Here is a 24,846-nt window from a genome sequence, read left to right as displayed (position 1 = left end):
CGTTGGGTGACTTTATGCTACTCCTGGCGCAAGAATTCAAGCAGCTTGGCTTCTTTTCATGGCTTGTGACCATCCATCTTCCTCTTGATCACATTTCAGAGTTTTTTTTATGGGATTCAGGTCTCGAAATTGGGCTGGCCATGACAGGGTCCTGATCTGGTGATACTCCATCCACACCTTTACTGGCCTGGCTGTGTGACATGGAGCATTGCCCTGCTGGAAAAAACACTTCTCAGAGTTGGGGAACATTGTCAGAGCAAAAGGAAGCAAGTTTTTCTTCCGGGACAACGTTGTACTTTGCCTGGCTGAGGTTTGTAAAAGACCATAAGGATTGAACCAAAGCCGACTGGAGGGTCTCCTAGTTCGTCTTCTCTGATGAGTCCAATTTCACAGTAGGTGCAAGACTCTGTGGCTTGTAGGCCTCTCCAGGTCTCCGTCTAACCATCAGACGACCATGTGTTGGGCAAAGCTGAAAATTGGACTCATCAGAGAAGACGAACTAGGAGACCCTCCAGTCCGCTTTGGTTCAATCCTTATGGTCTTTTACAAACCTCAGCCAGGCAAAGTACAACGTTGTCCCGGAAGAAAAACTTGCTTCCTTTTGCTCTGACAATGTTCCCCAACTCTGAGAAGTGTTTTTTCCAGCAGGGCAATGCTCCATGCCACACAGCCAGGCCAGTAAAGGTGTGGATGGAGTATCACCAGATCAGGACCCTGTCATGGCCAGCCCAATTTCGAGACCTGAATCCCATAAAAAAAACTCTGAAATGTGATCAAGAGGAAGATAGATGGTCACAAGCCATGAAAAGAAGCCGAGCTGCTTGAATTCTTGCGCCAGGAGTAGCATAAAGTCACCCAACGGCAATGTGAAAGACTGGTGGAGAGCATGCCAAGACACATGAAAGTTGTGATTTTAAATCAAGGTTATTCCACCAAATATTGATTTCTGAACTCTTCCTAAGTTAAAGCATTAGTATTGTGTAGTTTAAAAATGAATATGAGCTTGTTTTCTTTGCATTATTCGAGATCTGAAGACACTGCATCTTTTTTGTTATTTTGACCAATTGTCATTTTTCTGCAAATAAATTATCTAAATGACAATATTTGTATTTGAAATTTGGTAGGAATGTTGCCAGTAGGTTATAGAATAAAACTAAAATGTACATTTTACTTAAACACATACCAATAAATAGTAAAACCAGAGAAACTGATCATTTTGAAGTGGTCTCTTAATTTTTTCCGCGGCTGTATATACAGTGCCACTTGAAAGTATGTGAACCCCTTGAGCAATAAGAGTTTTCTGTTGTTTTACCATGATTTTTCATTTTTTTCATCACCAATTTTCCATAGATGAAATGTCAGGTTTATGTTTATCATTGAATGTACTTGTTTAGAGGGAATTGTTTGAGTAGCCAAAAAACTACATGAAACATGGAATTAGTGTATTTTCAAAAGTAAGTGAACCCCCAGCTGCATTGGTAAAGTCAAGCAGGCAATAGATTCGGTGAAACATATTTGGGTGCTTAATTAGTCAATTAAGCAAACCAATCAACTGAGACATCCTTAGGAAAAGGGTTGGGCAACACAGATTAAAAGAGAGAGGAAACCAACCAAACTACTGTAGTGCCAAGGTGGACCCACACAGATCAACCATGCCGAGAGGAAACGAGATATCCGAGAACATCAGAAAGAAGGTACTGACAGCCCATCAGTCTTGGGAAAGCTATAAGACCATCTCCAAAAGATTCCAGCTCCATCCATCCATCCAAGACAAATCATTTAGAAATGGAGGGCATTCAACATGACCGCATCTCTGCCTAGAAGTGGACGCCCATCAAGACCATCACCAAGAAGCACCAGAAGTAGAATAAATCAGGTAAAAGTCAACCCACACATCACCTCTAAAGAGTTTCGGACCTCTCTGGCAGCATCTGGGGTAAATGAACATGGGTCTACAATCAGACGGAAACTGAATAGACATGACATTCATGATCGAGTTGCTAGAAGGAAGCGTCTGCTCTCAAGAAAGAACAAAACTGCCCGTTTCAACTTTGTCAGAGAGCACTTGGATAAACCAAAGGCCTTCTGGAAGTACCTTCTTTGGACAGATGAGTCCGAGATAGAATTATTTGGTCACGATCAAAACCAACAATTTTCGTCTGATTGTAGACCCATGTACAAGGCATTTTCACTTCTACGATTCTCTCCGATTTGGTCGTAGAGGGACACTTTGGCACGCCTTGGCACGCCTTGGTAACACCTTCACCCAGGTGTTGCCGCCCATCCGACCCGTCGGAGAGCCGTCGGAGAGCTGGTCGGAGACAAACGCTTTTTTCTAACTTTTCTTAAAGAGACGGAGAGAGTCGGAGACCCCCTTGGCTGTGATTGGCCAGTTTACGACATCATTTCCAAACAACATAATTTCCGGAATCACACATGTCAGGACCTCACATTTCCTGTTTTCTGTCAAAATGTTTTAGTACGACTTTGGTAAACTACAAAGCTGCACAGCATGCAGCATTAGGCTACCGTATTTAAACCCTCGAAAAGTACATTTCTCCCGACCACTGTTGGTCTCTTGGCTGGTGGCTCGGTGTTGAAAGTGCCTTCTCCAACCAGCTTCAACTGACATCTAACGTAATTTGCTACGGAGTAATGCTGGCAGCATAATTACTTTGCATCTATTAAATAGGAAATGTATTTCATGTATGTGTAGAACCTATTTAGAATGACTGACTTTACATAAAACGGCAGTGAAAGACATTTGAGTCAAACATTACTTTTGCCTCAATGAGGGTGGCGTGTGAGAGCATAATCGGCACGACAACGTTGTACTTATTAGCAGCGAGGCTAGCTACATTAGCAGCACACTTTTGAGAGTTATTGTGAATACGCTAACGCTTGATTTAGCGGAAAATCTAGTAAACGTACGTACCACCTGTCTCCTGTTCTGTTGTTGTTGTAGTTGTCGCTCAAATCGCTACAAGCACGTCCTCTGCTTATAACTCAAACTAGTCCAGCTCCACCATCAACCATTGTCTGTTAGTTGCCATCATTCGCTGTTGTGAGGATTCCCGGGAGGAGGAATTTATACAATAAACGACTACCACACACACAACGATTTCTCTAAGATCGTCTTCTTGAAAATTGGGCATTAAAGGTGTCCAGGCAGAGGATAATAAGTGAGTGTGCTCCTGTATGTGTTTTTCATCATATTCATGGTTGAAAAGGCAGTCTCACAACTGTATGTTGAGGTATCAGAATCAGAATCATGTTTATTGGCATGTATGTGTATGCATTCTCTTGTTGTGTTTCTGATATAACTATAACACTGCATGTGGATTGGTATGAAGACTGCAGTGGGTTTATTTTTCTGCCCCTTACTTCATAGTTCTACGGGTATTTCTGTTCGAAGTGTGCATGCTTTGTTTTATAGTGACGTTTCACGCTAACACTTTTGACAAGGGCAACCGTCTCGTTACAGATTAAACACATCGCTTTTGTCCTGCCCACAAGCAGCACAAATGCATAGCCTACTTGTCAGTCCACTCTGTCTTAAATTCGAGAGTTTTGGAATCAACTTTTCGTGTGTGAGAGCCTGGCAGAGGATCATTAGTAAGTGTGCTAATGTATGTGTTTTTCAACATATTCATGGTTGAAATCGCAGTCCCACAACTGTATGTTGAGGTATGCATGTTCTTGCTGTGTGTCTGATATAACTATAACACTGCATGATGTATGATGAATACCGTGGGTTTATTTTTCTGGCCCTGTCCTCAGAGTTTGGGGGGTAATTTTGTTCGAAGTGTGCATGCTTTGTTTCATAGTGACACATTCACGTTACCACTTTTTGACAAGGGCAACCGTCTCGTGGCCAATGAGTGCATTGTCATAGCGTTGTAGTTATTCAAAGGTTACCCAGCGATCATTGCAGTATGAATGTGACAAAAATACCAAAGAAAATAAGAACGTATTCATTTTATTGGATCGTTTTATAATAGTTTCTGTATTGTATGTAAGATAAGCATATCGTTTTGTTATAAATCGCAATGTTTCTCACAAAAAAATGACCACCACGATGGAGATACATTTGCCTACTCAAGTGAATATATAGCATTAGACATGCTACTGTTGACTGAGCTACATGTCTCCAAGGCCCATGTGACGGCACCTGCCCGACAGGTCCTGAAGCAGCATCTGTGTCATGTCAGTGACAGTTGGGAGGAAAAACAATCAATGACTTCCAATGAAGAGGTTATGTGGTAGCTACGGGCTCGACAAACAGCCGTTACCCCACCCAGCGGTCCGGCGTTGAATAGGTTGAATGGGCTTTAGGACGCATAGCCGTCGGAGTAGTATGTAAGCCCGACCAGTACGTTCAATTTTTTCTAAATCAACCGCCTGCCCCCGCCTGCCCATTTTTTTTTCGAGGACGGAGAGGGATGCAGAAGTATAAATTAGGCTTCACACAGACACACAGAGTCACACAGACACACACACACACACACACAGTCATATACTTTCTCTGACGGACCCGCCCTTGATGTGTCCCCCACCCTCAAATGCAGCAGGCCTGCCAATATTCTCCCATGAGGTAGCAGCTGACCACACCCCCTACCCCATCATTAGTCTCTCTCTCAGAGACCACTACCAACTTCACCAAACCCCCACACACAGACACACACACACACACACACACACACACACACACACACACACACACACACACACACACACACACACACACACACACACACGTGACATCTTCCACACAACAAACAAACCCCTTGACACATAAGAAAAATTCTCTACATCCGCACACACACCCCTCCATGCACACGCAATCCTCAAAACATAAACCCACACATTTTGACAAATATAGCCACAAACAGTATCTGCTGCACATGTAAACATAAATCATCCCTCAACACAATGACACAGACACAAACACAAAGTCATACAAACACACACACCCACTCTCATGCTCGCAAACACACCTCTCCACACATACATAGCCACACATTCCTACTCTCTCTCTCTCTCTGTCACACACACACACACGCTCCACCCACTCCCATAGGGATAGTATGCAATTACGCAGGCCCAGAATAGGCTGCATGTCTGTTCTCCCCTCTCTGGGATCCATGAGGCTGAGGCAGGCAGCCCATGCCCAGGGTCCAGCCCCCTCATTGGGGAACACAAGCTCATCCATCCCCCAGGGGCACCGCACCACTGCTCCCTGTCATTATGCATGCAAACCAGCAGCACAAGCCACTTCCTGAGTTGGGGGAGGGGGCGTTGTGAAATAGCCAAAGTAGAATATGGGCTGGGGTGGCCATGTCGTCTGGCTCCATCTGAGCCAGAATGGCGGCTCCAAAGCCACAGTCGGCTGGTGTCAATGAAGCTTTGTGTCCAGGACACTAAATGCGCCACTGCATTACATGTTACCGCATGCGATAGTGGTGAAATGTTCAGTTAAGGTTGAAAGAACATGGCATTGTATTGTTCAGGCGGTGAGCTTCCAGCAATGCGATTCTGGTCAATCGGTCATGACCCCTCCCAATAAGTGTGGTGAATAAATATGCCTTTATTTGTTTACATTTGCGGTTGACAGACTATGTATATATTTACATTCTGAAACCTGAAGTGAGTCTGCAGAGAACACACATCTGAAATTTCAGTCAAAACAATAAGCAGCACAAAACAAGGCCATTATTCCACTGTGGGGAAATTATAGCCCATGTCATTACATAACACAGCACACGCTTTCACAGAGCATGCAGGTAGGATAGTAGTGGGTTTGTGTGGAAGACTACCCTTCTAAATCCAAGGTAAGAGTTTGTTAAGTTATTTTCAAAGGCATTCCAAGCAGATGGGCTTTTGCTGACCCACCACAATTGAGGGGTGCCTTTAATTGCCTTGTCGTGGGACTGTAGACTGTTTTCTAATCAGTGATTGGATAACCTGTGAAGGCAAGGCCAACACAGACCTGTAAACTGTTTAATGAATCTGTGGATGCATCTTTTCGCAGATTGACAGCAGATCTATGTCTGTGACTTATATGAGGCCTGATTGGCTGAGCCAAGGGCTGGGTCGGGACTGTGCCTCACCTGTGGACGTAGTGCAGCTCGTGGACGGAGTGGATGGCTAGCACCATCTCAGCCAGGTAGAACTTGGACATGTCCTCCGGGAGACGGTCCTCAAACTTACTGAGCAGAGTCAGCAGGTCACCACCCACATAGTAGTCCATCACTAAGTACTTCAAAGGGAGGGGAAAAAAGAGAGAGTTAGGGGGGGAAAGGGACAGACAAAGAATGACAGAGATGGAATATGACTGTAAAACTTGTACTTGTGGCTTTGAATGGTGCAGATTTGTGTGCTCCATAATTGTGTCTTACACGTGTGTGTACGGATGTGTGTTCATCATGAAGTGGATCATGGCACTGCTGCCCTGGGAGCAGTAGTGAGCGTGTGCGCATGTGTGTGCGTGTGTGTGTGTGTGTGTGTGTGTGTGTGTGTAGGTGAGAGCAGAACCATCAGCATAGGCACAGACGGGCTATGGCGGCCATGCTGAGCCAGAGTGGTACCTTTATAGCCCCAGTTGCCTGGTGTCGATGTGTGTGTACTCACCAGGTTGTTCTCATCCTGGAAGGCGTAGTGCAGGGTGGTGATCCACTGACAGTCTCCGTTCACCAGCACGTCCCGCTCCTCGCGGAAGCACGCCGTCTACAGAGCACAGCAGGGACACCGAGCATGAACTAACAATACCTGACCTGAGCCAGAAACTTCCACACGGACATAAACACGCCAAAGTGCGTAGGTGAAGAGCACATTTCCATCTATTCCAGCTCTGTTATGCCTGGCTGCTATTCTTGACTCACTGAAATTAAGGTGAAATGGAAAATATGCATTGCAGTAATCCCCCACAGAAAGGAAAAAGCACCCCTGCCTCAGACCACTGTTTTCTGATTCAGGCTTAGTGGCAGGGGGGGGGGGGGGGGGGGGTTGGTGACATAACGGTTGGTGCTGGATACTGACCTCAGCTCTCTTCAGCATCTCCCACTTGTTGAGGATCTTCATGGCAAACACCTTGTCTGAGTTCTTCACCTTCACCACGGCAACCTTGGCAGAAACAAGACATCTTACTTTTGGGGGAAAGAGAACGACCTTTGACCTAGATTGTGGTTCTCAAGAAAAAGAGAGCAATTTGCAACCTTGACTGTACGGTCCTGTGATGTCCAAATTACATTGCTTTAACTTGCTATATAGAAGCTAAGGGGTTATTTGGTAAGATACATTTTGGCTTAGATTTGGTTAGGCTGCGGTATAGTAAGGTAAGGTATGGCTGAGGAGGTGTAGTTCAAAATAATGGTTACTGGATTGATCCCAGCGGCCTCTGTCCTAATATCAAATCATCCTTTACCAATGCACTGCACGCATGCAACCCCAGAGCGCTTCCTTCCAAAGGTGCGTATGCCATTATTACATGAGAGAGAGTAAGGAATCTATTTATCTATTTGCATTACAGATATAGCACCAATGCTACCACTCAATGGTTTAATAGTGGCGTTACAACACCCTGTGCTTGCTGTTGGACTATCCCAGAACGCGAACACATAATTGGCGGCTGGGAACCCTCGGAGATGTGCACTGACCCTTCGTTCCAGGGTGTGTGTGTGTGTGTGTGTGTGTGTGTGTGTGTGTGTGTGTGTGTGTGTGTGTGTAAACCTGTTAGACTGAAACAGATCTTTGACCTCAGGCCATTCACACGAGAACAAGTGCCAATTTTCAGCAGAGTGTTTTTTCCCCCGTTCACAGAGTTGTAAACAGAACCACCCCACTGAGCAGCGCCTACCCTTGGCTCTCATCTACAGACAAAGTCTTAGATGTCTAGTTTGTAATGAGCGAGAGACAGACCACGGGGCGAGGAGAGCCAGAGAGAGCCAGAGGGGAGGAGAGAGACAGAGGCAGTGAGAGGACATCTTTAATAGAGATATTGGCACCAACGCTGCAGCTTTTCCTTTTGTTCAGTGGAGTAAACAAGTGTAAACACACACACAAACAAGACTGACCACTGGATAGCACATACACAGGAACTGCTAATGTCCCCAAAAAAGGATGCACACATGCATCACCCTCAAAACACATTCAGAAACGTACACTTTTACCTGAATTTATTTATCAGAATAGGCAAATATTACGCTGTTTATTTATAACTTATTTATCTAATGTCTAATGTTTTTTTTATACGTGCACTGTTTTTGTAATTTTTGTACAGCTGATAATATAACAATGATTGTAATACTTCAACATCACATCCACCATTTTATGAATCTTTTACACGAGGGTTTCCTCTGTAATGACATTGTCTGCAATAAGACTGGGCTGCTGCAGAGATGTTGGCTCATCTGATCATCTCTACTTCACCTCTTACCAATCTCTCTGATAACACTGTTTGTTAGAGATACAGTCGTCCCTTGTATACACACACACACACAGTGTTGCAGGAGAGTTTTACTAAATCACTGACTCACTCTTTCTTTCCTGCCTACCTCTTGCTATCACTCACTCACACTCACACTCACACTCACACTCACACTCACACTCACACTCACACTCACACTCACACTCACACTCACACTCACACTCAGGGGTAGGGGTAGGGGTGGCTTGTAGTTTGCTCTGGCCTCATCAACAGGTGCTCCCCATAGGTGGAGCCCAGGGAGTCCGTGTCCTTTTTTGCTCCTGTTAATCCCCGACCATCCACCTGAGACAAACACACCTGCTCCACCTGCTCCTGAGCGTGGGCCAGTGTTTGACACGCCGAGCCTCCTCCACCCCGTCAGGTCACAGTCTCTTTCCCTGTTGCCGTTTCACCACCTCCTACCAGCCTAAACCACCTTTAGCCTGTTCCTGCTCCTTTGGTGGGCATGCCTGGCACTGGAGCGGCCCCCCTAGCGCCCGTGAAATCGAACACCCATACAATAGCCCCAGAAACAGGCCCCAGGGGGAGCTGTGGTGCCCAGACTCCAGGCCTTGTAACCTCTAGCCCCGGGAGCAGCTCCAGCAACGCAGGCAGGGGCAGATGGTTAGGGTTGTTGACTGTGCTTGAGAGCAAGGTCTATGAGCCTGTTTACAATGCAAAACAACTTTACATCAAGGCATAAATAAAGCCAACGCACAGTAAACCATATTGTTGAGTGTGGTTAATGCTTATTATGTCTATCTACAGTTTAGGCTAATGATGCTTCATGTCGTGAAGTGTACTGGGCTGTGTTTGAGTGCCGAGTTCAAGTGACCAATTGTTGGGGAAATCTAATATTATCGATCAAGTCGATAGCTGCCTTTTACCACCTTTGGCCAGTTGATGAGATACAGTGATTTATCTCTGACAAATCACCTTATTCCACCGTGTATTATCAGGATCAGCAAAGTCAGGATCAGGAATGAATGCACTGCTCACACCAACCTACAAAACGATCTGCACTATGCTGAAATAGCCCAACACATGCAGAGCAGACTTGTATGCAAATGTAAACTTTGGATGCATCTTAATTGCCTTTGAGGCCACCTCGAAGTCTCAAACCACATTAAAGCGCTGAAGGCAGAGGTTGGCATTAAGGTACCTCGTTATCCTTTTCCAAAATTCCCCTTAGTAGATTATAATTCAGTAAAGACACAAGGTTGCTGAACTGGTATAAACCCCAACTTGCAACTCAAGCTGTGACTCAGGTGAGCCTCCAGCTAGAACTCCCCTCCCAGACTCACACATTACTGTGTTAGGGTGAGAACTTATGTAAACGTGGAACATACGGAAAAGGACCCAGGAATCTCTATCTCTATCACACTCAGTCACTACACACACAGGCGCACAGTTATAAGCATACAAACACAAAGACACACAAACACATTTTTCATTTTACCCAGTGCATGACAGACATACCTCTCCAAATGCGCCTCGGCCGATGACCTTCAGGATCTCAAAGTCCTCCCTGTGCAGACGCATCTGCTTCACCTCGGAGGTGAAAGGTTTGACTGGAGAGTAGAAGAATAGATGAAGACACAGATTAGATTATGAGGGCATACATGCTTTTTTTGGGATACTGATATGACAGCAATAACTACAGCGTTTTCTCATCTTATTCTCAATATATACCAGTATCAAAACAGTAAAACACTTGTTGAGAGAGGGCGAGACAGTGTGTGTGTGTGTGTCTGTGTGTGTGTGTTTGTGTATATCTATGCATGTGAACAAGTGTGTTTGTGTGTGTTTGTGTGTGTGTGTGTGTGTGTGTGTCTGTGTGTGTGTGTGTATGTGTGTGAGCCAGTCCGAAAAATAAAGTATTGGTGTGTTTAACTGCATTTATAATGACACTGACACTAGTGCTGTAGCGATGCGTCGATGATGTCGACGCGTCGATTTCAAAATTACGTCGACGCCATATTTTTACGTCGACGCTTCGCCACATACACGTGGTTGACCCAAACAGAAACAAACATTGCGCAAGGACTGAGAGAGCAGAAACCCAGGGAATTGCTTGGCGCCATTAGTTGATATTGGCGATCTAACGTAGTGAATCATGATACATACTATAAGCTGACCAACACCATGACTTAGCTCTCTGTGCCGTTTGTTCATGCTTAGTTGCCGTGTTCTGCAGCCGTAAGTTAACGTTAACTAAACTGACACACTAGTAGCTAGCTAACGTTAACTACTAGCAACCAAGCACGAACAAACTGCACGGAGAGCTATAGTTTGCTAGCACCACCGAAGTGCGCAGAGCTCAAGCTACACAACACACTGAACAAACGTTAAATTAATGTAACCAACGTTACTTATTGTCCCCTTCACGAGAGACAATGGGGTGCGTTTCTATCTCCATTCTCAAACGCACCCTATTGTCTCGTATTTAACGTTTGTTCAGTGTGTTGTGTAGCTTGAGCTCTGCGCACTTCGGTGGTGCTAGCTAACTATCTTCTTAGCTCTCCGTGCAGTTTGTTCGTGCTTGGTTGCTAGTAGTTACGTTAGCTAGCTACTGTAGCGGCAGCGGCTAGACAGCTGTGTCAGTTTGGTAAACGTTAACTTACGGCTGCAGAACACGCCAACCAAGCACCAACAAACGGCACAGAGAGCTAACTCATGCTGTGGTCATTTACGAGTCAAACACATAACATTAGACTAACGTTGGCCAGCTTGTAATCATGATTCACCACCACGTTAGATCGCCAATGTCAACTAATGCAGCCAAGCAATGTCCAGGACAGGGCTGCACATAAGGTGGTGCGCAGTGCTCATCAATGAATGAATGTTTTTATAAGCACTGAAAACATTTAAATTAATGAGCACCACATCCAAATGTGATAGGGCTCATTTGAGTACCAAACATTTTTACTGTGAACTCTAGATAAACATGAAATGCATTGTTGGACTTTTGCTGTGCAAAACGGTGCTCATTAAAGTATATTATTAAGATTTTTTGGGGTATTTATTTGAGATACATTATGGTTTAAATCGAGCAACAGAAAAATAATCGTTAGACTAATCGTCCAATTAGTCGTTAGATTAGTCGACTATTCGATAAAATAATCGCCAGATTAATCGTTTTGAAAATAATCGTTTACCCCCAGCCCTAACTGACACACCCTCCCGGTGCCCGCTCTAGCTGAGGACAGGAGGCTCAAGGTAGGAGGCCCCACACATCTGTGCCCCCCTGTTGTGCCAAACTACCCTGCCCACAAGCTCGGGTGGAGTGGGCGGAAACCAGTCTCTTACACTGATAAGGAGATGGCCAATGGTAAATGCCTTTGACCTTTATATACAAGCACAGTGCAATTACACACACATTTCATGCTCATACAAATATATACACACCCACACACAAAACAATACACAAATACACACATGCACATACGATTTACACTCTCAATTAAACATGACATAACCACACACACAAATACCGTGACTCACGGCATGGATGGTACACAGAGTGGGTTTGCCACAGAGTAAAACAAAACAAGGCGAAACGACAAAATACAAGCCTCTCCATCAAGTGATAGTCACCTGTATCCTGCCTGTGGTTATCTCCCCCCAAAAAAAATAATGTGGGAAATACTTGTTGAAATAAAACAAATAGCCCACGCCCCATGTCTGCTCTCTTTCCACCACTGCACCTCTCCACTCCTTTTTTCTGTTGTTTTCTTTTATTCTAGATCACATGGCAGAACTCCCAGGGTGTGGATGGCAGGGGTAAAACTGATATCCAACCGTGGACACAACAAAGACACACACCGTACACCTATACTATACCTTACCTTAACTCACAGACACAAGTGTACACAGTCAAAATTAAGAAGAAGAAAAAAAAAACATTGGGGCAAAGACAATTTGAAAGAAAGAAAGAAAAAGAAAAAGGCCATCAGGCGTGCAGGCGGATTATTCCTCCACATATAATCACAGAGCAATGGGCTTACAGCTGTTTAGGCACTGAAACCCCAGCCAGTAAATAAGGACATGAGCAACAATACCAGTGCCAGACAGAGCGATTAGCATTGCTTTATTTTTATATGGCTGATGAGACGATTAATGTAATTCACAGCGAGCCTGTTCCACATAACTGTGAGGCAACAGCAGGGGTGGGTCAGCTGGGCAGGGCTGGGCTGGGCTGGGCTGGGCAGGGAGTAGGGTGATTCATGTCACAGGGTTAGATTTCTCATGAAAAGTGTTCACTTAAATCTATTCTTGGCTATACTAAATACATTAAAGTAACACTATGCATTTTGATGGGACATAGTCACATGGAGGTCAAATCAAGTTGCCGTCCAGTTTAGTGCTCCAGGTCACACCCATCACAATGTCTCCAAGTAGTTCACCAGTTATTACCCTTTATTAATGCCGTATGGCCAGATGGTCTGTTGGTGTCTGCAAGATACGTCTGTTGGTTAGCTAGTTAGCTTGCTAGTTTAAGGCATACAATGTCTCAGTTGTGCCACTTTAAAGCAACACCATAGGCCTACAACAATTTTAAACTTTCTGAACTATGTTTTTTATGAGCAGCTACTTTTGGCATCATCTTCAAATACATTTTCATGAAATATGGTCATGTGAAAGACAGATAAACACACCTGTCATTACTACTTCATCTGGCTATGCACTATAACAACTGAACAACAATCCCTAGAGACCAGTTAGCATGCTAGCATGCTCCATCAGTGCCAACTGGGCTGTCGGTGGTATTTTGCATGTTTTTCCTTTTAGGTATGTAGCTCACTAGTTCTTAACCAAATCTGCTTATAGTAATTCTTTTAAAAAGAAAAAGTTTTCTAAAACTGATTTTGTAAAGGTTGCCACAGGGTGCAACTGCCAGTATCCATCTGTCACTGACCAGTAAGTCTCCTCAACGTGAATGATCATGACAAGTTGTTTTTGGACAGATGAATATGCCTAGGGTCAAAATGCTCATGGTTACTGGCAGAGTGAGACTGCATATGCACGCACATTGACACACAAATGCACACACATACACATAATATGGAACATAGCATATTCCAAATCATGCAACCTGTTTATGTTGTGTGGTTTGTGTGTTGTGCTTGCTTTTATCTTGACATGTGTGAGCATGAGTGTGTTTCTGATGGTATCTAAATAGTAATGATGTGCATCAAACACTGATGGAGAACAGTCATTTCCTAACTTAATTTGAGATTGGTACCTATGGCGCTTTCTACTTACTATGCCCACCAGAAGCATGATTTCAAATGGCTGCTTGACAGATGGACATTAGCAGCTGGTGCTTACTATACAGAGGCAGTAAAGTGGCTTTCATGTCTACATGCAAAGCCAGATGAAGTTAGCTAGTGTGTCACTCTGCCGTAGTGTGAGCCAGCTTCTTCACGACAGCCAAGCTGGTTGGAGCTGAAGCTGCAAGTGCACTGCCTAACGCTAGCCATAGCAATTACACACACTTAGCGAGAGAACAGCAGAGCTGGCTTTGGCTAAAAGTGACCAGGTGGTTCACGCAAGCGTGTGTTGAATATTAGTTTTAATGGTAACTTGTGAAAAAATTACCAAAAGTCATTTCCAGTAGCGCAGTCACACTGTTAAGCCTCTGAACCTGAACAGAAACAGACAGTACCTTCCCTGCATAACATCAGCTGCATTCGTTAGGGTGGAGGGAAGGTAAATGAGGCAAAATAAATTTGGCAGCTGAGATCAATCAGAGTTATTTTAGCCAACACGACTTCCACTGTTTATTTGCGTGACCATATCTAACCAGCACTGACACTGCAGCACACACCAATCACCTGATGGTGGAGAATCTGTCTTACAGAACATGAAAGGCCTGTCCTGCTTCTGTGTACACAGACAGTCACACAATGGAGCCACTGAGGTGCACACCTTTACTTCATACACCGACATAAACATAGAGCACAACATAGCGACAGTCACCACAACACAAATGTGGTAAAGAACATTCTCAAAGGCCGTCCTTCTGAAAAAAAGTGTTCATGGGGTTCTCAACTACGTGGCGGGGAAATTTAGATGGTTGGAAATGCACTGATGATTTAATGACAACTGACATACCCCGGTAGTTTCATCAAGTTGCTAATGGACTAAGCACGTGCACAAAAACTCACAATGTGACTGGAAAAAACCCACAGCCTCACCCTCCAGCTTGACGGGTTTGAGTGTGTTTGTGTGTGTGTGTGTGTGTGTGTGTGTGTGTGTGTTTATGTTTATGTTAGTTGGTGTGTGGTGTGGTGCAGGGCTGTTGATAACTCATGCGTAAAAATTCATCCATGCATTTGCCAAACTGCACAGGCACAGAGATTCATACACCTTTGCAAAATGTTAAATGTGTGTATGTGTGTGTGTGTAATACAAACACATGGAGAACTACATGTATGTGTGAGTACATTTTTAAGCTTGGCTGCATGTGTGTGGGAGAGTTCATGCTTAAGTACCCGTGTGTGTGTGTGAGAGGAGTGTACGTATGTGTGTGAAAAGCCAGGGTCTGAGTTATGTGAGTGTATGCACACGCTCTCCCACAGTCACAGCCCCATCAGTGAGGACATCTGGAAGCCATAAGAGGGATTATTTACAGCCGCGGTGAGCTAACGACACAAAAATGCTGCCTCCTGGAGCAGATTCCCAGATCCCAGAGCTCAGAGACCTGAGGATGCCCTTTTCCTGGAAGACTACAGATCAATCGACCTCTGGATGGCCTGTCCCCGGAATACCACAGTTCCGGTCAAATAGATCCATTCCCTACACTACTACAGATCCAAGACCTAACGATGACCTGTTCATGGAACATCACAGATCCAAACCTGGCACCTTCAGACTTGAGGGTGGCCTCTGCTTGACACACTGGTGGGAAAAGACCTAATGACACTTGTATCCTAATTCAGGAACCAATTGAGTGAATACCACAAGTTGCCCGAACTAGTGCCCCGTCAGGGTCAAAGTGCACATTATCGTCACTATAACAGCCGAAGGCACTGACTACTTGGAGGTGCAGAGTAAACTGCCTCAACAACTCAAAGTGCCTCCCCAAGGTTTAACAGCAAGTAGTTTATGACACTACCCTCTCAAACTGACTGGACTAAATTCTGGGCTGGTTTTTGGGACTATCCCTTAAAGGCACCCAGTGCAACTTTCGAAGCTTAAAAATAAACATTTAATTTCTAGTCTTTTTTACACGTAGAAAGTTTCAATAACTCCATACCATTACATACCGACATTCAAGCAGCAAAGATGAGACGTTGTTGTGTGGTGAGAACTGATAGAAAATCGATAACAACAACAATCGCCGCCATTTTCTTTATTTTTTGTAACCTACAATAAATAAAGCATGCTTCCAGTCAATGGAAAAATGGCTTCTCCCCACCGGCGATTGTTGTTGTTTACGATTTTCTATCAGTTCTCACCACACAACGATGTCTCATCTGTGCTCCTTGAATGTCGATATGTAATGGTATGGAGTTATTGAAACTTACTACGTGTAAAAAAGACTAGAAATTGAATGTTTATTTTTCATTGAATGTTTACATAAAGTTGCACTGGGTGCCTTTAATAACCTCACTCCCCTGATACAGATATGTTGTTGAGTTAAAGGGTGCTGGAAAGACTGACAGACAGACGGAAATTAATAAAGCAAACTGGGAATCCCTCAAGCAATGGAAGTAGGAGGCCAAGTAACATGTATTCGGCCATGGGTGTTGCATGCATAAGTGTGAGAGAAGGCTTCAAATCATTCATAAGTACTAACATATAGAAATGCTTGGGAATCACTTACATGCGGCATAAACTTGCAACAGAGCGTTAAATTGTGTTTGACGCTTCAATACACACCAGTGGCACCCAAATTCCCCCAGCAATATGGGACCCACCAGCAATTGGCCTAAACCCCCACCCCCCCCCCCCCAAATGCATTTGAAAACACACACCCACAGAGCAAACATACACAAACACACACACACACACACACACACACACACACACACACACACACACACACACACACACACACACACACACACACACACACACACACACACACACACACACACACACACACACACACACACACACACACATACACACACGCAACCATAGAGGGGATGGTGGGTTCATGGTTCAGAAACAGATTTATGTTGGCTTCACCATTGTAAACACACAAACAGGATATTTGCAAAAAAGAAAATTTTGAGGCCAACAAGAAAGGAGAGAACAAAGAGGGTTGGACAAACAATGGGACAAGATCAGGGGCAGTCCCGAGACTGTGCAAAAGCTCATTCTACAAGTATGCAAACACAGAGACTGGGCCAAGTTTCTACCAAAAAAAAAGACAGAGTGAGAGCAAGCTCAGAAGAATGGTGTTCCTCACTCAAAGGCTCGAAGGCTGTTTGAAAACAGATACCATAGGTTCCGGCACACTCTTTAAAACACCAGACAGCTATGTTAAAAATGCACCTAGCAAACTGCCAGTGCACGCTGCAGGGAGGAGGGTATGCCACAAATGTTCTCTGAGAGCAAATTTCCGCCCAATAGACACCGATATTGATAGCTATCTATCAGTTTGTTTGAAAACATGATTCCATTCAGTACAGGCATAACAAAGAGTTTTCTGCTCTGAGTGAATTGCAATTCATCCAGTTAATGCAGTATAACAACATCTTTGGCTTCCAAAAAGGCTGGTGTCATACTAGTATGTGTTAATTCACTGAGAATTTTACCCTCCCACCGTATGACAACAGCAAGGGAGCTCTTCCCCAAACTACTGAAGTACTTAAATACGATGAAGTAACATCTTGGCAACCATTCTGCAAGGACACATGGTGTTAACAGAAAGAGCTACACAAAAGCTTGCGGAATTAACTTAAGTTTTTAAAGCCTCTAAAAGTTTGTTGTCCAGAATTGTCTAACTTTGCATATTGCCATAACCTCTGCCATAAACAGTGATACTGACAAGGATTTGGATTAAACAGATTGCCTAGAAGCTGCACAGCCTGAAGCCACATCTCATTCTTTAGCAAACTGTTACAGGCAGACTAAGGTTGCAACATTATTCATCAAATCCTCCTCTTCATCTCCCAACTCATCCTCATCCTATTTTTTAATGCAGGATTCAGGATACCTAACATCATCACAGAGCATGAGAGAAGATCAATGTATTAAATTGCTGTGGTGTAAGGCAAGCATTAACCTGACATTAACTGACAGATTATTACATACATGAGTAAACTGAAATTTAAAAGGTGACAGATTACTAATTTCTCTGTCAAATTGTAAGTTATGTAACAATTTTTCCTGCCTTATCAAAGTAATGTTACTTATTTGATTGGTAGACAAAATGTTTGTATTACAATGCTATTTATTTTGCAATCTAAATTGTTACTTCCCATCCCTTTGTATAAATCATTGGTGTCAGTAATGGAATCATAGTTTTAAGTCAGGACCATTACTCATCATTACTAGAGCACACTATTCCCACCAAAAGGACTGTGCCACAGACTGAGGTATCAGAGATCTCTGGCTGACTATAGGGCTTGAGTGATGCTAACAGCTGTGCCTACCTGCTGGTTTTACAGTTAACAGAAGGGTCTGCATTTTAAATGAGAGAACAGAAGGAGTGTCTGGGTGCTCCTGAAGCACAAGGGTTCCCATGTCAGGGACCTACAAGTCCTGCTGTGGGTGAGTGTCTAGTTTCTTGCCATTATTTGCTCTGATGCATTCCAAAAAGTGGAATAAATATAATGGGTGGCTCACTAAGACCCTTTACCATAAATAGCATGCTTTCTTAATCCCACCTGTCACCTAGGAAAAAGTTGCCATCTTGTTCAACAGATTATCCACTTCTCATTTTGATGTAATCGGCCTGATCTCAAAAGACATCATTTTTTCATTTACGCAATATTGCCAAAATTAGAAAGGTCCTATCCCTCCAAGATGCAGAAAAACTAATCCACGCATGTATTACTTCCCGCCTCGATTATTGTAATGCTCTCCTGTCCGGATGCAGCATCAACACAATAAAGAGCCTCCAACTTATACAGAACGCTGCTGCTTGTACACTCACCAGAACTAAAAAATATGAACACATCTCACCGGTACTCGCTTCTTTGCACTGGCTCGCCGTCAAAAGTAGAATCGACTTCAAAGTACTCCTGCTAACATATAAAGCCCTAAACGATCTGGCTCCAAACTACCTCAAGGAATTAGTCGTCCCCTATTGCCCTCCAAGGCTGCTCCGTTCCCAGAGTGCAGGCCTCCTGGTAATTCCAAGAATATCAAAGACCACAATAGGAGGGAGAGCCTTTAGCTACCAAGCCCCTCTCCTCTGGAACAATCTCCCTGCCTCCATCAGAGCTGCAGACACCGTGCCTATATTCAAATCAAGACTTAAGACATTCCTCTTTAGTGCATCCTATAGCCAAAAGTAACCGCGCCAACAAACCAGTCACCTGCTGTACCAGCCACCCAGATATATCCGAACACAAATTAAAATATTACTTGCATTTAGTACCGCAACATCAAATGTGTTTCCTGTTTGCCGAGTGGATGCATGTACGGCCCCGGCAAACAGATCACAACAAAAAACAAATTAAATTACTACTTGTAATTTAGTACCGCAACATCAAATGTGTTTCCTGTTTGCCGAGTGGATGCATGTACGGCCCCGGCAAACAGATCACAACAAAAAACAAATTAAATTACTACTTGTAATTTAGTACCGCAACATCAAATGTGTTTCCTGTTTGCCGAGTGGATGCATGTACGGCCCCGGCAAACAGATCACAACAAAAAAAAAAAAATTAAATTACTACTTGTAATTTAGTACCGCAACATCAAATGTGTTTCCTGTTTGCCGAGTGGATGCATGTACGGCCCCGGCAAACAGATCACAACAAAAAACTAAATGCTCAATGCCAGAAAAACTAAACATATCTAAGTACCGCAATATGCAACAGGCAAACCGACACACAGGTGACATGTCCCTGGTTGGTGAAATGATTCATCTGTGTGTTTGTTTGTGCTTATTCCCGACTGACAGACCTGCAGACTGATTCGTCATTTCCTGTTTGTTAGATGGATCAGGAGGAGCCTCCTGGGCCTGATCACTCCCCTCCTCAGCCCGCCCCGAAACGCCCCTGCAGACCGGCTCCAGAGCAACACCAGCATCGCACTCGCCGCCCTGCTCCCCATCCTGGGCCCTCAACACAGTCATCATCCCCTCGACGACTTCTCCCGCTGGATGTGACGACCACCACTCTGGTCATCGGCAGCTCCATGGTCCGAGATGTCCACACCCCCCCTTCAACAAGCGGCCCCTGCAAGGTCCACTGCCTCCCCGGAGCCAGGCGTGTTCCAATCGCTGATGGAAGTGGAACTATCCCTCCCCACCCCCACCACTCTGCACGTAGTCTCTCTACCTGGTCTACCTAGAGAAACCCTCGGCCAACCGCACCCACCGCCACTGCTTTGCCGTACACCTTCTCTACCCAATACCCTATGCTAGCCTTTATATACAATATACATTATTGCCTCCACCGAAATGTCTCTCTGTCCCTACATCCCTTACCCCTGTAACAGTAACCCTATTGGCACAGTAATCTGGTCTTGTCTGTATCATGTATTTACCACCAGATGTATGTATACATACAGTGGGGAAAATAAGTATTTGAACCCCTGCCGACTTCGCAAGTTTGGCCACTTGCAAAGAAATGTGTGATCTAGAATTTTAATGGTAGGTGTATTTTAACAGTGAGAAACAGAATATCAACAAAAAAATCCAGAAAACTGCATTTTATAATATTTATGACTTTATTTGCATTTGATGCAAAAAATAAGTATTTGAACCCCCAAGCAAACAGCAAGAATTCCGGCTCCCAATGGCCAGTTATGTGCCCAAAAAGCACACAGATTAGTCCTCATTAGGTCTAACAAGGTATACCTGATCTCAACTGGTGACCTGTATAAAAGAAACCTGTCCAAAGAATCATACTTCACACCTTCAACCTCACCACCATGGGCAAGACCAAAGAGCTGTCCAAGGACGTCAGAGATAAGATTGTAGACCTGCACAAGGCTGGAATGGGCTACAAAACCACCGGCAAGCAGCTTGGTGAGAAGCAGATAACTATTGGTGCGATTATTCATAAATGGAAGCAACACCAAACAACTGTCACCCGCTCTAGGTCTGGGACTCCATGCAAGATATCCCCTCGTGCGGAATCAGTGATCATTCGAAAGGTGCAGAATAACCCCAGAACTACACAGGGGGAGCTTGTGAATGATCTCAAGGCAGCTAGGACCAGAGTCACCAAGAAAACCATTGGCAACACACCACGCCGTAATTTTTTGAAGTACTGCAGCACTCGCAAGGTCCCCCTGCTCAAAGAAACGCATGTACAGGGCCATCTGAAGTTTACCATTGCACACTTGAATGATTCTAGGGAGGATTGTGAGACATAATGTGGTCAGATGATACCAAAATCAAGCTCTTTGGCATCAACTCGACTTGCCGTGTTTGACAGGGGGGGGAATGCTGAATATGACCCCAAGAGTACATCATACCCACCATCAAGCATGGAGGTGGAAACATTATGCTTTGGGGCTGTTTCTCTGCCAAGGGTACAGGAAGACTCCACCGCATCAAGGGGACTATGGATGGGGCCATGTAACGTGGAATATTGGGCTTGAACCTCATTCCCTCATTCCCTCCCATTGAAAACACAATCTTAAAGATTTGGAGAGGATCTGGAAAGAGGAGTGGACCAAAATCCCTCCTGAGATGTTTGTAAACCTGGTGACCAACTACAAGAAACGTCTGACATCTGTGCTTGCCAATAAGAGTTATTCCACCAAGTACTAAGTTATTTTTGTCAGTCAGTTTTGGGGGTTCAAATACTTATTTTTTGCATCAAATGCAGATAAAGTCATAAATGTTATAAAATGCATTTTTCTGGATTTTTTTGTTGATAATCTGTTTCTCACTGTTAATATACACCTACCATTACAATTATAGATCACACATTTCTTTGCAAGTGGCCAAACTTGTGAAATCGCAAGGGGTTCAAATACTTATTTTCCCCACTGTATGTCCAGTGACCAAATGCTGGCTGTGTATTGCCCCTGTTGCTTCCTTTCCCCTTCTGCCACACAACCCTTCCCCTTCCCCCCTTCCCCCCGTCCCACCTTCCTGTCTCCACCCGGCCGACCTCAAGCAGATGGGTCCCCCCTTATGTGCCGTGGTTCTGCTTAAGGTTTCTTCCTGCCTAACAGGGAGTTTTTCCTTGCCCCTGTTGCCGTTGTGCATGCACTAAGGGGGTTCAGGCTCTGGGCTCTGTTAAGCGCCGAGAGGCAATTGTATTGTTATGGCGCTATACAAATAAAATTGAATTGAATTGAATTGATCTTTACCCAGTGACGAGACGTGTAATTCCTGTAAGAGACCCTAGCCTTTCTCCTTCTCTGGGAAATGGATGACTGCACACCCCAGCTCTTTCTCTGTGTCTGACACATTAGTGTTGAGGTTGACAGGATGACCATGGAGGTACCTGAAACCTTGTCTCTTCTCACTCACCTCTCGGTCCACCGCCACTCCACACGCACTTCTTACAACTGGATGACCAGCCGCCATGACAGTTCACATTCAAGAGGACGACCTCTAGCCGGCGTATGGTTCACCCACTTCTGAGTGATACCAGAAGCCAATGAAGACTGGCACACAAATATGTGTCTTTTCTATCTCTCTTTCTTTGCCCACAGCAAATGCAGGGTTGGAGTGGTCACCTTTGAACTTTGGTGAAGTATTTAGGTTGAGGGCTGTCTTTGAGGTCACCCACTCAGTGTAGCAGTGACATGAAAAGGCAGCTCTTTGATGGCGGCTTGTTAGTTAGAACGCTTTGTCTGGGTCTTTAGGGGCAAATACACACTGCACCACTCAATAACTCAATTCCTCAAGCTTGACATGACATCGAGCACTGTTTTTTAGCTCAAAACAGATGCATGTATATTTCTTTCATCACATTAAGTCTTTTTTCACCCTTTCTTCATGTGGCCTCTGCGAGTGAGGGAGGAATAATGTGAGTGCATCTGACACTGGTGGCAGAAATTCTGCAAAACCACAAAATCACCACTTTCAGGAACGGGAATAGATGACGAGAACCAAAAAAGGCTCTGTGCACAAACACACACACACTCACACTCACATACACACTTTCAAACACTAGTTCTACAGTAAAGACACTTTCTAGGCCACAACCAATTCCTTAGGCAGGAGACAACCTACTAATTATAACGTTCTGGAGGGAAGGTGTCAAGGCCAGGACTTGCAACCATAACCATCCAGAAAAAAATATGCATTATAGCGAGACTTGTTCCAACAGGCTCTTCAATAAATACACACAAGGGCTCAGAACAGGATTACATTTCAAAGGGAGATATTGCAAATCATACAGATGACAGAGGAGAGGAGAGGAGAGGAGAGGGGTGGGGGGTTGTGGTTTGAGAGATAAACCATGGTTCATTCAGTAGTGGTGGCGAGAGGGTTATACCAATTTTAAAAATCAGAGGTGAGTTGGACACAGTCGCCAGAAGAAGATTTTTCAAATCCTGATATCTTTAACATACAATAGAAGTGAGTTCACCCCTGGGCAATATCACTTAAATGTCAAATGATACAGAATTGTATCACCTTATAATAATGGCATTAAAATGTACCTAGGATTTATTCCCCCCTACTTTTTAGGTCTAATTTTTGATTACAGACAATCCCAATCAAAATCGGTCCAGTATTACTAGAAAAAAAAACTACAGAAACTGTAGAAAGTTTCTGGAGTCCAATTTTGATTGTTTTTGTCCCTAGTAAAAATGTGGACCCTAAAATATCGTTAGCTTTCCCTTTAAATTGAAGAGTAGGGTATCTGCTCTGATGTAAAAACAGTTTAGATTATTTTTGTACAGATTTTTTTTCAGAGACATTTCTTTCAGCTGCTGGAGGGGTTGTGTTGCTTTACCTTTGTCTTTTAAATACCCCAAAGGTGTTCTATTGGATTCAAGTCAGGCGACATACTTGGCCAGGTCATAGTTCTTTAGAAACTCCTGCGTAATTTTGGATCGTTATCATGTTGGAATATTTCTCTCTTGCCAAGCTTCTGGAGACCGGGAGTCATCTTGTCAGCCAATATTTTGTGTATACAAAGGCATTCATGATGCCATCTATAAATGTCATCTCCCCAACCCCTTTTGCACTCATGCAGCCCCATATCACACTCCCACCTCCAGGCTTCACTGTCAGGACTAGGCATTCACTGTAGTAGTCCTGGCCAGGTTCATGCCAAATATGCTGGACCCCATCAGAGACAAACTATTTCATCCTGATCTCATCTGACCAAAACTTCTGTTCATGTTCTTTAGCTAAGTTTAATCTTGACCTTCTACATACGAGCAAATACCCTACTATTCAACTTAGAGGTAGTGGAATTACTATAAGGTGATACAATTGGATCATTGGACATTTAAGTGATACTATACTCACTTTTATACTGTATGATAAAGCCTTCTGACAAAAGCAGAGGCTGCATAGTAGACATGTTTTAGCAAATATGCACACTGGATAATGACAAAACGAATAATTCCTGTGTCTTAACCCTCCACCCTAAATAACATGCCTCCCCCTCCCCCACTGGTGGAGCCACAGCACTCTAGAGCAGGGGAAGCACACAGTGTCATTATTCATGAGGAGAGGCCAAGCCCAGCCCAGACTGATGGATACCACAGCAATAGGTCAGCTCATGTATGTTAAAATATCCATGAAGGCTTCCATAACAATCAACTAAAAACAGAGGACCTTTTTACATAGTGTATGTATATAAACACTGTAACTTTCATGTTTAGGAAATCACACAAACATTAAAATGCATAAGGTTAGCAAAGAACCCCTCTGGTTTCACTAAGACTCTTCTCAACTGATGGTAGAACGTCTGTTAGTGCATCTGTGTGTGGACATTTCAATATGCATATGTTGAGTTTTTATTTCATAGAGTGGGTGATATCCCAATAAATATTTTAAATAGACAGAATTCTGGAGAACAATGTGGCCTTGGATGGTTTAAATGTGGCCACCAGTGGGCCATACCAAGTGCATGCGGCATACTAGTTAGAGTGTACTGCTTGGGTTCCTCCCCCCCTACCCCCCTCCCCCCCCCCCCCCCCCCCCCCCCCCACACACACACATTCACACATACACACAGCCCCTCTCACACAGTCACACTCATACACACACACACACACACTGTCTACAACAGAAATGCTTGTCCTATCAGCTGTTCTGGAGGTCACTT

The 24,846-nt window shown here is 44.1% G+C and overlaps 1 protein-coding gene across 2 annotated transcripts in view; it reads right to left on the bottom strand.

The window, feature by feature from the left end:
- Positions 1 to 24,846, bottom strand: part of cdc42bpab (CDC42 binding protein kinase alpha (DMPK-like) b) — a gene marked incomplete at its 5' end in the record, with an annotated part of 73,043 nt that overhangs the window by 36,992 nt on the left and 11,205 nt on the right. For both annotated transcript variants that reach the window (XM_080832218.1, XM_080832219.1), the window contains 4 exons: positions 6,111 to 6,259; positions 6,631 to 6,726; positions 7,039 to 7,122; positions 9,944 to 10,035. In XM_080832218.1, the coding sequence (XP_080688344.1) occupies positions 6,111 to 6,259; positions 6,631 to 6,726; positions 7,039 to 7,122; positions 9,944 to 10,035 (421 nt within the window). The remainder of the gene's footprint in view (positions 1 to 6,110; positions 6,260 to 6,630; positions 6,727 to 7,038; positions 7,123 to 9,943; positions 10,036 to 24,846) is intronic.

Source organism: Sprattus sprattus, assembly GCF_963457725.1.
Source record: "Sprattus sprattus genome assembly, chromosome: 2".
Classification (NCBI taxonomy): Eukaryota; Metazoa; Chordata; class Actinopteri; order Clupeiformes; family Clupeidae; genus Sprattus; species Sprattus sprattus.
The sequence above is the reverse complement of the archived record's forward strand: the minus strand, read 5'-3'. Positions and strand labels throughout refer to the sequence as shown.